At 39.7% G+C, this 14,833-nt stretch overlaps 1 protein-coding gene and 1 long non-coding RNA gene across 5 annotated transcripts in view; one reads left to right on the top strand and one right to left on the bottom strand.

Moving 5' to 3' along the window:
- The window catches only part of TXNDC11 (thioredoxin domain containing 11), a 104,461-nt gene that overhangs the window by 78,003 nt on the left and 11,625 nt on the right, over positions 1 to 14,833 (top strand). For 2 of the 3 annotated variants that reach the window (XM_038418453.2, XM_043493675.1), the window contains 3 exons: positions 6,906 to 7,051; positions 9,315 to 9,424; positions 13,498 to 13,578. In XM_038418453.2, the coding sequence (XP_038274381.1) occupies positions 6,906 to 7,051; positions 9,315 to 9,424; positions 13,498 to 13,578 (337 nt within the window). Of the gene's footprint in view, positions 1 to 6,905; positions 7,052 to 9,314; positions 9,425 to 13,497; positions 13,579 to 13,888; positions 13,993 to 14,219; positions 14,244 to 14,833 lie in introns of all 3 variants that reach the window. The other variant, XR_006274690.1, reaches the window with a different exon arrangement.
- Positions 1 to 14,833, bottom strand: part of LOC122456062 — a 90,609-nt gene that overhangs the window by 70,376 nt on the left and 5,400 nt on the right. The window contains exon 2 of one of the 2 annotated variants that reach the window (XR_006274692.1): positions 13,847 to 13,929. This is a non-coding gene — a long non-coding RNA (uncharacterized LOC122456062). Of the gene's footprint in view, positions 1 to 13,392; positions 13,930 to 14,833 lie in introns of those variants that run through there. The other variant, XR_006274691.1, reaches the window with a different exon arrangement.

Genomic DNA, 14,833 nt, shown 5'->3' on the forward strand with positions numbered 1-14,833 from the left:
AGGGCTGTCAAGCAATTAAAAATTAATCACTATTAATTGCGTAATTAATCGCACTGTTAAACAGTAATAGAATACCATTTCTTTAAATATATGTGGATGTTTTCTACATTTTCAAATATATTGATTTCAATTACAACACCGAAATAAAGTGTACAGTGCTCACTTTATATTTATTTTTTATTACAAATAGTTGCACTGTAAAAAACAAAAGAAATAGTATATTTCAGTTCACCTAATATAAGTAGTGTAGTGCAATCTCTTTATCATGAAAGTTGAACTTACAAATGTAGAATTATGTACAAAAAAAACCTGTATTCAAAAATAAAACAATGTAAAACTTTAGAGCCTACAAGTCCACTCAGTCCTACTGCAGTCAATCACTCAGACAAAAAGTTTGTTTATATTTGCAGGAGATAATGCCCACTTCTTGTTTACAACGTCACCTGAAAGTGAGAACAGGCATTCGCCTGGCACTGTTGTAACCAGCATTGCAAGATATTTACATGTCAGATGCGCTAAAGATTCACATGTCCCCTCATGCTTCAACCACCATTCCAGAGGAAACGCATCCATGCTGATGATGGGTTCTGCTCAATAACGACCCAAAGCAGAGTGGACCGATGCATGCTCATTTTCATCATCTTAGTCAGATGCCACCAGCAGAAGGTTGATTTTCTTCTTTGGTGGTTTGGGTTCTGTAGTTTCCACATTGAAATGTTGCTCTTTTAAGACTTCTGAAAGCATGCTCCACACTCTTCCCTCTCAGATTTTGGAAGGCACTTCAGATTCTTAAAGCTTGGGTTGAGTGCTGTAGCTATTTTTAGAAATTTCACATTGGTATCTTCTTTGCGTTTTGTCAGATCTGCAGTGACAGTGTTCCTAATCAAACAACATGTGCTGGGTCATCATCTGAGACTTCTATAACATGAAATATATGGCAGAATGTAGGTAAAACGGAGCAGGAGACCTACAATATTCCCCCCCCAGAAGGAGTTCAGTTACTAATTTAATTAACCACTATTTTTTTTAATGAATATCATCAGCATGGAAGCATGTCCTCCAGAATGATGGCCGAAGCATGAAGGGGCATACGAATGTTTAGCATATCTGGCATGTAAATACCTTGCCATGCTGGCTACAAAAGTGCCATGTGAATGCCTGTTCTCATTTTCAGGTGACATTGTAAATAAGAAGCAGGCAGCAGTATCTCCTGTAAATGCAAACAAACTTGTTTTGTCTTAGTGATTGGCTGAACAAGAAGTAGGACTGAGTGGACTTGTAGGCTCTAAAGTTTTACATTGTTTTGTTTTTGCGTGCAGTTGTGTAACAAAAAAAATCTACATTTGTAAGTTAAACTTTCACAATAGATGAAATGAGGTGTATGAGATGAATTGAAAAATACTATTTCTTTTGTTTATCATATTTACAGTGCATATAATAAAACTAAAATAAAGTCAGTACTTTACACTTTGTATTCTGTGTTGTAATGGAAATCAATATTTGAAAATGTAGAAGAACATCCAAAAATATTTAGTAAATTTCAATTGGTATTTTATTGTTTAACAGTGCGACTAATCGCGATAAATTTTTTTTAATCACAGTTAATTTTTTTTTTTAGTTAATCACGTGAGTTAACTGTGATTAATCAATAGCCCTAATATAAACCCATCATGGTAACATTTAACTTTAAAAGGGGAATTACACAAAAATAAGGATGCTTGTTAGTGTGAAATTAAAAGGAGCTGTCACAAGGTTAAATGCCTGCAGGCAGCATAGGGGCTATTTAAAATCACCATAATAGAGGATCAGACTAAATGTATACCCCGAATCAGAAAAGACAATAAGAGGACCAAAAAAATGGCACCATAGCTAAACAGAAGAGTAAATGGAGGCTGTTTAGAGGCAAAAGGTCATCTTTTAACATTTGAAAGTCAAAATCTAATGAAGGTAATAGGAAAGAGAACAAACTCTGGCAGGTTAAGTGTAAAAGTATAATAAGGCAGGCCAACAAAGAATTTGAGAAGCAACTTGCTAAAAGATGCAAAAACTAACAGTAAGACTTTTGTTAAATATGTAAGAAGTAGGAAGCCTGACAAACAGGAAGTGGGCCACTAGAAGACCAAAGTGTTAAAGGGGCACCTATGGAGAAAAAGGCCACTGAGAGAAGCTAAACAAATTCTTTACATTGGTCTTCATTGTAGAGGATGTGGGGGAGATATCCATTGCAGAGCTATTCCTTTTGGCTACAAACCTGAAATATTATCATACAAGAGGTTTTAGAACAAACAGATAAATTAAGCCATAATAAGTCCTCAGGACCAGACGATATTCACTCGAGTTCTGAAGGAATTCAGATATGAAATTGCAGAACTACTAACTGTAGTATGTAACCTGTCACTGAAACAAGCCTCTATACCAGATGACTGGAAGGTAACTGTAAAGTAGCTTTTAAAAAGGCTCCAGAGATGATCCTTGCAATTAGGAGCCAGTGAGCCTAAATTCAGCGCTGGGCAAATTGGTGGAAACTACAGTAAAGAACAGAATGATCAGACACATAGATAAACATGCTTTATTGGGGAAGAATCAACACAGCTTTTGTACAGGGAAGTCGTATCTTACCAATCTATTAGAATTATTTGAGGGTGTCAACAAGCATGTGGATAAGGGTGATTCAGTCAATATGCAGTACTTGGATTTTCAGAGAGCCTTTGACAGGGCTCCTCAGCAAAAGTTTTTAAGGAAATTAGTCATGGGATAATAGGGAAGTTCCTCTCATGGATCGGTAACTATCGGTTAAAAGATAGGAAGCAAAGGGTAAGAATACATGGCTCATATTCACAATGGAAAGAGGTAATTAGTGGGGTCTCCCAAAGACCTGGGCTGGAACCTGTACTGTTCAACATATTCGTTAATTATCTGGAAAAGGGAGTGAACAGTGAAATAGCAAAGTTTGCAGATGTTACAAAAGTATCTAAGATTGTGAAGTCCATAGCTGACTGTGAAGAATTCCAGGGGGATCTCACTAAACTGGGTGACTGGGGAACAAACTGGCATATGAAATTGATGAATGAAATGAAACATTGATAAGTGCAAAGCAATGCACATTGGAAAAAATAATCCCAACTACACATGTATAATCATGGGTTCTATGTTAGCTGTTACCGTACAAGAAAGAGATTTCAGAGTCAGCGTGGAGAGATTTCTGAAAACTTCAGCTCAGTGTGCAGCAGCAGTCAGAAAGGCTAACAGAATGTTAGGAGCTATTAGGAAAGGTATAAGAAAATAAGACAAAAAATATAATGCCACTGTATAAATCCATATGTGTCCAATTCTGGTTGTCCATCTCAGAAAGGATATAGTGGAACTGGAAAAGGTTCAGAGAAGGGCAACAGAGATGATTAGGAGTATGGAATGGCTTCCATACCAGGAAAGCCTAAAAAGATAAGAGATGTTCATCTTAGAAAAGAGATAATTAAGGGAAGATATGATTGAGTTTTATAAAATCATGAATGGTGTGGGGAAAAATGAATAGAGAAGTGTCATTTAGTCTTTCCCACAATACAAAAACCAGGGGTCACCCAATAAAATGAATAGGCAACAGGTTTAATACAAACAAGAGGAAGTACTTTTTCACACAACCCACAGTTAGCCATGGAACTCATTGCTGTAGAATCTTGTGATGGCCAAAAGAAAAACTGGGTTAAAAAAAGAAGTATGGCAGTTCTTATGTTCTTGTGTGCACATACTTTTGTCAGAATAAATTTATCAAGACAGAGGTGTATTTAGTCAAATTACGGTACCTTTGTTTTTCTAACTGTATTTGAAACCATTTCTAAATTATTTAGTAATTTGATTTTTTTTCTGCCATTAGATACTTTTTTCCAGACTTTTACACGCTTATTTCCAAAATGGCATGTGTGCAGTCATTTGCTCAGAAGAGCACATGAATTACATTCCTAACTTGCATGCCAAGTAATTTGAATGGTACACACAAGATATATAACTAGCCTTTTACACATGAAAATAGCCACTTTGCGTACTAGTCTTGTTACTTTCTTGCAGAAATTAAGTGTACCTTTTGGGCATGAAAATTGCAAGCATACAGTTTTGAAAATCATGCGTTTAATTTAGGCAATGTTGAAAGGGAAGAGGCAAATTCATGTAAAAATCAGGATTGTAATGTAGGCAATGATGAATGGGAAGAGATGCAAATTCATGTGTGTTCATAATTGAGTATTAAAATAAGTTGATCAGATTGGTGTATTTACATTGTTCTTACATCATTTCTTGCCCTGAGCCAGTTGCATAGTCGCATTTTATAGCAGAAATTGAAAAATAACTTAAGCAAATACTTAAGTGACTAAGACATTTAAAAAAAAAAAAAAACCCAACTCCCATATTCTTCCCATACTCCGTAAGTAGAGTACCAATTTTTAAACACAGATATTCTTGCAATTAGAAGCTAATTACAGTAATAGATCTAACTGTTGGTCCAGTGAGAAACCTTGTTTCTAAAAAAATATCATGAGCACTTAAGACAGTTAAAAAGACAGATCTCATCTTTTTTGTTTCTTAAATACACCACAGCTAAAAACACCCCATAGTCTTTCAAAATCTAGTTGTTCTAAAAAACATGGAGCTTTGGTTTGGTCTTGGTTTTCATGAATGTTGAGTTAAAATTTTAAAAATAAGGTTGAATTTACTATTATATACATATGCAAATGCAACTGTTTAGGTACCTATAACAGCTTTCCCTGTTTACTTTGGTCATTAATTTAATCCTGACTTTTAGTTTTCATGCTAGTGTTCTCAATGTAGAAAATTTCCAAATGACTAAATTATTATTTGAGTATCATCTGGCATTGTATAATGTGAATCTCAGTTCTTGAATGTACTTGGCATCATACAGTGCATAGCAGAATTATGACCCAGATCTAAATTGAACAGGAAATAGTTTCAATGTTGTAACACGTAAAAGAAAATGATGAAGTCTCAAGGCAGTGCAGATGAGTGGTGTTTTATTTTAATATCTATCTTTGGTGGGTTATTGTTCAAAGTTGTCTGAGAAGAAGTGAGTTTTATGGAAAGAGAGTTGTATGAGGGGGAATGTGGTCATTTGACGCACAAAAGAGAGTAGACTGTTCCAAGCACATAGGCATGAAAGATGATTAGGGGGAAGGATATAAAAGAAGCAATTAGAAGAGGGACTTGGGCAGAGCAAAGGAGAGTGGGAGGGTAAGTACGAAGAAATAAGAACATAGATATAAGGAGGAGTGGAATTGTGCAAAGTCTTGAACAGGAGCACTGGAGACTTGAACTTGGTGCAGAACGTGAAGGAAAACCAGTGAAAGGATTCTAATTGGGACTGACCATGTGGTCTGATCAGAGGAGAGGAAATTTGTATTGCACTATTTTGGATAGACTAGAACAGCAGTTCTCAACTAGGGTCTGTAGGCCCCTAGGGGTCCATGAGCCCTTTTCAGGCAGTCCATGGGGCCCCACAGCTGAAACCCTGAGCCCCAGTGTCCCCCGTGAGGCTGAAGCAGGGGATGGCACGAGGCTGAAGCCGGTGCCCCCCCCCCCAAGCCAGGAGTGGCGTGGGGCTGAAGCTGTGCCCTTCCCCCCTCGCCCCCTGAAGCCAGGAGTGGTGCGGGACTGAAGCCAGGAGCCCTAGTGCCCCCCCACCTGAAGCACAAGGGTGTTGCCCCCTCAAACTGCAGTGTCTTACCCAGAGTAAGGCAGTCCAGGGCAGCTCCATGCCCTACCTCCTCCTCTACCCCAGCCCCCCTCAGGCCTACCTCTCTGGCCAGGTTGTAGGTAGGAAGCCGGAGCTAGGCAGTGCAGGGCAATTGCTTCTCTGACACCATGAAGCGGGCAGCTGTGGCATTCCCTCTTCTGCTGCTGGTGCCCAGGGTTGCAGCTGCTCCTCAGCTTCCAACCCCCTTTGACTGCTCACACATCTGGTAAAAGCTGCCTGGGTGGGAGGACCCGACTCTGGAGCCTGCAGAGCCCTTGGGGAGCCGACACCACAGGGGGAGCCCCCCGGCACACAGCACCTAGCTGTCTTTCTCCCTGAAACCTGAGCTACCACCCTGCACACACACAGCCCCGAGCTACCCTCTGCCTTCAGCTACTCTCCTCCCTGCACACAGCCCCTAGTTACTCCCTGACTGCACCCTGATCTGCACCCCTCACTACACACAGCCCCTAGCTACCCCCTGCCTGCACCCTAAGCTACCCCCGCCTACATACAGCTCGTAGTTATTCCCTGCCTGCACCCTGAGCTACACCCCTCACTGCACACAGCACCTAGGTACCCCCTGCCTGCACTCTGAGTGGTTTTCAAACTTTTTGAACTGAGTCCCCCCTTTGAGTTACATTTTTTGGTTGCAGCCCCCCATAACCCAGACAAGCTGGTCTGCTGTGGTGAGTCAGGATGGAGGTGGCACTCTCTCCCTCGACCCTGCTGTGGAGAGCTGGCCTGAGCCCCGCCAGCCCTTTCCCCCTCACAAAATAGAAGTCAAACTATGCCTATGCCCAAGGGTCGCCCCTCCCCAGCCCAGAGCCCCGAGTCTTGCTGGGCTCTGGAATTTTTATGGGGGGCCTTAACAAGAAAAAGGTTGAGGCCCCCTCAACTAGAGTATGAACAAGGTAAAAAGCAATGACACCAGTGAAGAGAAGGTTGTAGTAATCAAGGCAAAAGATGACCCATGTGAATGGTCATTAATCAGAAACTGAGGTAAGACTACAGAAATTATATTTAGGGCTTGTAAACTAGATTTGTATTTTTCTTTTATGCCATAAGTCAGTTTGTCTTCTGAAACCCAAAGTAAAAACAGGCAGCCTAGATATTACAGGTATAATGAAGCTGGAATAACCTTCTTAATGTCCCTCTTTCATTTTAGAGAACTTCATTCAAAACTTCAGCATTCTCTACAGTCCCTTGAAAAGGCATCTTGTTGGTGACTCTTCAGTTCATTTTCCCGCACAGCATATAATCACTGAAGTGACTACTAATACCTTTCATGATGTGGTGGTTTTGAGTGAAAAGGTACAGCTCATAACTGCAATTACATTGAGGGTTTAATCACATTTTGAAGAATAGGATTGCAGAGTTCATTCTTCTAAATTTTCATTGTTTAAAACTAAAGGGATCCTCCTCTCCCATTCATGCAGTTACACTAATTGTGTACATAATATTAAACAAGGGCACTCCATGAAAGTCATACTTCACTGTAACTTAAATTTAGGAGACCACTCTGATGGCACAAAGAAGCCAGAAAATCAGCCAAACCAGCTTCCTGAAGACCATCCCCTGCCTTCCTGTGCTGTGTGTATCTGCCATAGCTGGGGTTTAGCCTTTTGTATTCTTACTTGCTAAATGTGGTCGAAATTACATATATAATAGTGGGGATGGAGAAGTCCTGTTTTGCCCTTGTTTGCATGGTGGCAACTCTTAACAAATTAAGTAGAGGTTGAGACCCAAGGTCAAGAACAGGTCCCAAGCCTATTCAGTCTTGAATGGAATTGGAGATATGTGTGATGAACATTGCTTTTATGAACCAGTTAAGGCTGTAGAGATAGTGCCGGCTGCAGAGGGAGCCACTTGCTGTCTTACTGGAACTAAGGTACAAAATAGTGAATAAAAGAGACTGGGAAGAAGCTGTAACAGAAAATTGAAGGTTGTAAAACAAAATAAAAATCCCAACAAAAAGTCGTACTTTAAAAGCATACATCACAAAAATCCATAGTAAGAAGCTTTTTGATTTCATGATGTGAAATGTTTTGCTCTACAGTGTAATTTTGAAGGGTGCCTAAAGTACTTTATATAATTTGATTTTTTAAATGTGTGATTGAATTTGGACTAATATTCTTTGGCTACTAGGATAGCAGAGAAGGAATGCATGTGCAATATTCAGTTTCCAGTGTCCCCAGTGCCTAGTGTGCTAGCTTGAGGAAAATTGCTTAGTTCTCTAGAGTTCCCCAGAGATTTTCTATTTAAAGTGTACAGTGACCATTATTTAAATGGGAATGAAAGGCTGGTCTTGAAATCTGCGTATCTGTGAATTTGAGAAAACCTGTCCATCCCTTCCTTCATGGGCCAAGGGGGTAACAGGACTGCCTGCATTTCCTTCAACATGTTTTTAACACTTGCAGCTCTGAATTAAAATAATGATTATAATCAAATCTCATGCTTCAGGGCTTCAGCCACTTGCCCGAGGCAGTCGAGAAGGATTTTTTTCCCCCTCTGCATGATGCAGTCATTGGCAGGGAGGGAGTTTTCCTTCATCTGAAGCAGCAGAGATTCCCCACAGTAGGGGACAGGACAGTGGATGGAGTGAACCAGTAAATGCCTGGCTGGTGTATCTTGCTCACATGCTCAGAGTCATACTGATTGCCAGATTTGGGACTTGGAAGGAAATTTCCCATAGGTCACATTGGCTGGAACCTTGGGGGTTTTCGCCTTCTTCTGCAGCATGGTGCTGGTTCACCTGGGCATATCTCACCTCATAAGTTCCCTTCCATTGCTCAGGCCTTGGGCACTGGGGGCACCTTGATTCTCCTGTTCTCTGTCGGTGGTACACGGTTAGTTTCCTGAAGATTGAAAAACTTTAGTCTAACTGAAGTCTTTGAAAACAACAAGGAGTCCGATGGCACCTTAAAGACGAACAGATTTATTTGAGCATAAGCTTTCGTGGGGAAAAAACCCACTTCTTCAGATGCATGGAGCGAAAATTACAGATGCAGACATAAATATACTGACACATGAAGAGAAGGGAGTTACCTCACAAGTGGAGAACCAGTGTTGACAGGGCCAATTCGATCAGTGTGGATGTAGTCCATTCCCAATAATAGATGAGGAGGTGTCAATTCCAGGAGAGACTTTTGTAATAAGCCAGCCACTCCCAGGCCCTATTCAAGCCCAAATTAATGGTGTTAAATTTGCAAATGAATTTTAGTTCTGCTGTTTCTCTTTGAAGTCTGTTTCTGAAGTTTTTTTTGTTCAAGTATAGCTACTTTCAAATCTATTATAGAATATCCAGGAAGATTGAAGTGTTCTCCTATTGGCTTTTGTATGTTACCATTCCTGATGTCCGATTTGTGTCCATTTATTCTTTTACGTAGGGAATTCGTGTAGGGGATTTGTGTCCATTTATTCTTTTACGTAGGGAATTTGTGTAGGGGATTTGTGTCCGTTTATTCTTTAAATAGCTCAGATGTTTTGTTTAGCACAGTAATGACTATTTCTGCTTTATGTAAAATCCCAGTTGCTAACTGAATTTCTCCCCCTCACCCCACCCCTACACTTCCAGGATGTCTTGCTGCTGTATTATGCGCAATGGTGTGGATTCTGTGCTTCTCTTAATCATATCTTTATCCAGCTAGCTAGACTTCTGCCTCCAAACAACTTCACTGTGGCAAGGTAAAAGAATCTCTCTTCATTTTCCACAGTATTTTTAACTATACTGTTATGACTACTTAGACTTCCAGACATGCATATATGGATATTATGTAGCTTGTAAAGTTGATATAGTGCCATTAATTTCCACTAATTTGTTTAATTTTAAATTGATTGCATGTCTGTCAAATTAGATACAAGTCCTATGAATTTGTTATAAGCAGTGTATTATAACATTACGTAATAAGTTTAGAATATTACTATTAGATTCCAATTTTGTCTGTTTACTCAAAATTCAGTTGAGTGAGCTCATCAGCTCAGAGGGAAAATATATATGAAGAGAAGAAAGAAAAAATGTATTCTGTACTTTGGGTAGATGTTTTCTTCTTTGTTATGTAATACAACATGGCCAGAAGGCAGCAGGAGAGTGATATAGGAGATGTATGTAAGACCCAGGATGAGGAGAAGCCTTATTCTCTGTAGAGGGAAGAAAGGTTGCTACAGATGAATTAAAAGCACCTGAAGCCAATTAGAGCACCTGAAGCCAGTCACCTGATAAAAACCCCCCTGCTTCAATCAGCCAGGGGAAGTATTTAGAGCAGAGTGGTTTGTTGTTGGAGCAGAGAGCAGTTTGAAGGAGTTGAAGTAGAAGAGAGTTTGGAGAAGTGCTGTGGCTGGCTAGAAGACCAAGACCCTAGGTAAAGAGACACCTGGCTTGTGCGGAGAGAGGGCAGGAAGCCCCACAAGCTGAAGAGCAGGAGAGGGAAGTAGCCCAGGGAAAGGAAGCACTAGTTCAAGTGGTTTGCCACTATCCCTAGGGCCCCTGGGGTGGGACCCAGAGTAGAGGGTAAGCCCGGGTCCCTCCCTCTCCGCTACCCTTCTCTGGGTTACCAGTGGGACAGTAGATACCCTAGTTCAGGAGTAGGAACCCCCCACCCCCTCCCAAGAAGAGGAAGTACGGGACCCATCATAATTGTGCAGGGAATTTGCCACACAATGTACGTTTTGTTTTCATGTAAATAGTGACTATTATGCTAAAAGGTTTAGCACAGGGTGGTGGTTGGATTCCTGTCGTGCCAGGTTTTTTTTGCATTTTTAAATAAAGTGATTTTTTTTTAATCTAGTACACAGTTCATGATAGACTGAAATCCTCAGAACTGATAAACTGCAAAACACAGAACCTGGTAAATCATGGGAAGCAACAGTGCAGACTTTTTCACACCACTCCTCTGAAAACTGTGTGCAATATTATATTGTATTATTTGAGAAATAACATGGGATTATGAATCCAAGGCTATATTGTGCAAGCAGCAAGACTTTTAAGTGCTTAACAGTGCCACCTTGACATTCCCTTACTGCCAGGTCTTGTAGATCAGCACTTGCAAACTCTCCTTGAGTTGCATCTTTTGTTATTTCACTTTGGCTGAAATTCACTTTGACCAAGGGCCAGCCTGAGGCCTATTTAACACATAAGCCCAATTTTTAAGACTTTAAGTGGGAACCTATGATTTATGCTGGGACGAATTACACTCTCAGTGAGTAATCTATATCAGGGATCGCAAATATATTTGATAGGGCCCCACTTTGTGTTTGTAGTTGTGTGTACACACGTCCCCTCCCATGAGTACATACCTATACTGCCACCCAGCTCTGAAGGCAGAATAGAGAGCAATGGCGGCTGGCTGGGCACCCAGCTCTGAAGATAGCACCACGCCAGCAGCAGCAGCACAGAAGTTAGGATGGCAATGTGAAAAATGATATTTGGGCTCCAGCTGCCCTCTTTATTCCTGCCTTCCAGGTGTGCATGGCCCTTCTGTGTGAGCCCCAGCCTCTCAGGGCTGACAGCCAGATCTCCCTTGACACATTCCTTTGCCTCCGTTGGAAGGTCTGCCCCATAGATTGAGAACCACTGATCTATATAATACTTCACCCAAGTTTTGCCATTCCCTCTTAATAATAATATTTAACCTGTTGCACCATACATAGCTTAGACTGCTAATGGAGCAAGCACATCTTAAATGGTCTGACAACCAGCTAGCTATATAGTTTTTTTTTTTTATTAACTATAAGATGAATACAGTATTAGAAAAAAATCCCTGGCACATTTATTTCCTTTATCTTGTTTTAATGAGCTGTTAAAACAGTCCTAAAACCTGCTTTTCTAAGTAAATTCAAAATTCCAATCTCAGTCTTGGCACCAGCTTCCCTTGAGCTTTGATTGCTGAATTTCAGTTTTATTGCAGGGTCTATTCTGTTTCTGTTCCCATCTTCTCTCTCATTCCCAGAGGTAGTGAAGTGGTTACTTGTGCTACTCTCCATATTCTTTTCCTTTCTTATACAGGAGTCAGATGATTATGATTAACTGTATTAACAGAATCCTGGTATAAAAGGAGGTACAGCATAATACAAACATAATATACCACTGTTATTAAAGTGCAAGCACACAAAAACAAATAAGGGGCAGGGTTTGAAAGGGAAATAAAGGGATTGGATAAATTTCATTGGGGAGCAAGTTCCACGTTGTAGGGACCACTGCCACAAAAACAGTCTCATGCTTCCAGCTATTTAAGCTTCCCATCAGTCAGTAAAAGGGTTAGTCTACATACATTTTTGTACTACTTCAACAATATCAGTTTCTAAACCATTATAGTTAAAACGGTACAAAAACTCTGCATGGACAAGCCCCAAGGCTCAATGAGTAAGTCTTCAGTGTACCCCAGGCCAACACAGTTAAGACTTAAAAAAAAGCACTGCTAATTTAAAGTCCACCTGCTGTAATAATAAACAGCTATAGATTATTGACAATCTACCCATCTGTAAGATGGTGCTCTCCTATTATAATGGATGAAACTCAAAAAATTTCAGTATTGTCCAGAGCATACTAAACTTGTGGTGTTCTGGAATAAGTGATAAATAGTTGTGTATAAGCATACAGCTGAATGGATGCTTGCTGTGATGAGCCATATGAGGTGTTTCCTATTCTGAGGTCTGAAAACCTCTCTCTCATAGCGTTGTTTAGAATCGGAAATCTGGTTTTCTGGGAATCAAGATAAAAGATTTTTTTTAATTAATTGCTGTGTTACTAATTCACTTTATGAACAGTGAGGATATACCAAATGTCTTTCCATACATTTCCCAAGACAAAGTGTAGCTGACACCATAAATCCTACACAGTTGCAAAACAGAAAATTTCTAATGATGGCTTTCTTTTCACTTACTATTTATAAATCAGGGGTTCTCAAATTTATTTGATTGATCCCCCTTCTTTGTGCCTGTAGTTGTTTACACACCATTCCCCCAAAAGTACATGTACTGCCACCCAGCTCTGAAGGCAGCTCTGCGCCAGCAGCAGCACAGAAGTAAGGGTGCCCATGTGAAAAATGATATTTGTCAATATCACTTTTCACACCAAACTTATCACCCCATTGCCACCCTTACTTCTGTCCTACTGCTGCCAGCCTGGGGCTAACAGCCGGAGCCACACTGCCTCCAGGTGAGGGATTGGGGTTGAGGGTGTGGGGGGGAGAATCTGAGCTTGGGTGGCGGGGCTTCAGCTGTCTGCTTTATCCGCACCTCCCAGGTGTGCCAAAAAAAAAAAAAAAGCACACAGCTCGCACCTCCTTTGATACGTTCCCACACCTCGCTTGGGAGGCCTGCTCCATAATTTGAGAACCGCTGGTATAAATGATTGAAACTGCAGCCAATGGTTGTCAGATCGGCATGTCTCAAAACAAGAGTTCTTCCCAGCACACATAGTAAGTGGCAGTGATTAGTCCAGGTTTAATTCATTACTGAATAAGAAAATTGTGAATATTTACACTAATTTCATTTTCTGGCAGGAAAATATCAGCTAGAGATCTATGCTATGACAGTTAGATAAACTGGGATTAGTTATCTTGAGTATTATGTGTAACTCTTCTAATTTGTCTTCACAATGTTGTGACAGAATACATTTAGGCATGTTTTCTCGTGTCCTGTAGTCCCCCTCCAAAATAAAAAACAAAACAAAACGGATATTTCAGAGGCAAAAGTAATACATGGAATGTTCAGCTGCATCTTTATCAGTTTATTTTTTATTTTTATTTTGTGTTTAACAGAATTGATGTCACTCGAAATGACCTTCCATGGGAATTTATGGCGGATCGTCTCCCAACCATTTTGTTTTTTCCTTCTAACAGGTAATGTCATTCCTTTCTCTTAAAGTTTTTTTGGTTTTTGGGGTTTTTTTTTCCATTTCTTGGAGTTTGAAAAATGAATCTGGTCAGGTGCCTAAGAGGAGAGGAAAGCCAAACAGCCATTTATTACCATGTATTACCAATGCACTTTCTAAAATAAACATGTATGGACAAATAATGATTTTTTGAAAATGAATTAAATTCTAGCCCAAGTGTCGTTATTTTATAGTTTGTCAGTATTTATTTGTGAACAGCAATATGCATTACTCACCTTATTTCCTCATATAATTTTCCCTCTCATTTGGTTGTGCAGCAGTTCTTTTGGCATGGTCAGAATTGACTAGTGAGTGAGAACTGGAGGGACGAGAGTGACAGAAAAAGAGGCATGGTTAAAAAAGAGACTGTGAGATATGTTAGGTTTAAGAGTAGCAGCTGTGTTAGTCTGTATTCACAAAAAAAGAAAAGGAGTACTTATGGCACCTTAGAGACTAACAAATTTATTTGAGCATAAGCTTTCGTGAACATCTGATGAAGTGAGCTGTAGCTCACGAAAGCTTATGCTCAAATAAATTTGTTAGTCTCTAAGGTGCCACAAATACTCCTTTTTTTTTTTTTTTTTTTTTTTTTTTTTTTAGATATATCAGAGGATCACACAATGGGCTTCTGAAGTAAGAGGCAAGACTTCTTGCTAGTTTTCTATCCGAAAAAGTTAAAATAGGCGTGGGCTGAGGCAAAGGGTCAAGCTCTTTCCTAGTTAAACTAACCCATACTTATTGTCTCTTAATAAGATAATTTTAAAAAATAAACAATTGAAGTTTAAAAGCAGGCAAGAATTTAAAAGCTAAATGAAAATAGAAAGTTGCCTTGAATTTATATTAAAAAATGCTAATAGGCAAGAGTTAAAAATAAAAGCAATAAAAGTCAAGGAGTTGGAAGTTAAAGGGAAACTCACTGTATCCTCTGATCATAATGGTTTCCTCTGGCCTTAAAAAAATCTCTGAATCTTTTATCCTACTCTTTGGTGTCAATGGTTATATTGTAAGTTGTTTGAGAAAGTTTCTTATATGTTTGTAAAGTGCATAGAACATTCCTAAATAATAACAGTTTAATGTCTGGTGGAATTGAAGGGCTTCTCATTTCACCGAGACAGTCTTCTGAACTTTTGTTGGTTAAAGTAAAGTTGTTTTGTGTTTCGCCTAGCCTTCCATTCTGAATTGATATTTTTACTCACTTAAACTTTTCCTTGATTGCATGTAAT

This window comes from Dermochelys coriacea, chromosome 10, assembly GCF_009764565.3.
Source record: "Dermochelys coriacea isolate rDerCor1 chromosome 10, rDerCor1.pri.v4, whole genome shotgun sequence".
In the NCBI taxonomy this organism is placed as follows: Eukaryota; Metazoa; Chordata; order Testudines; family Dermochelyidae; genus Dermochelys; species Dermochelys coriacea.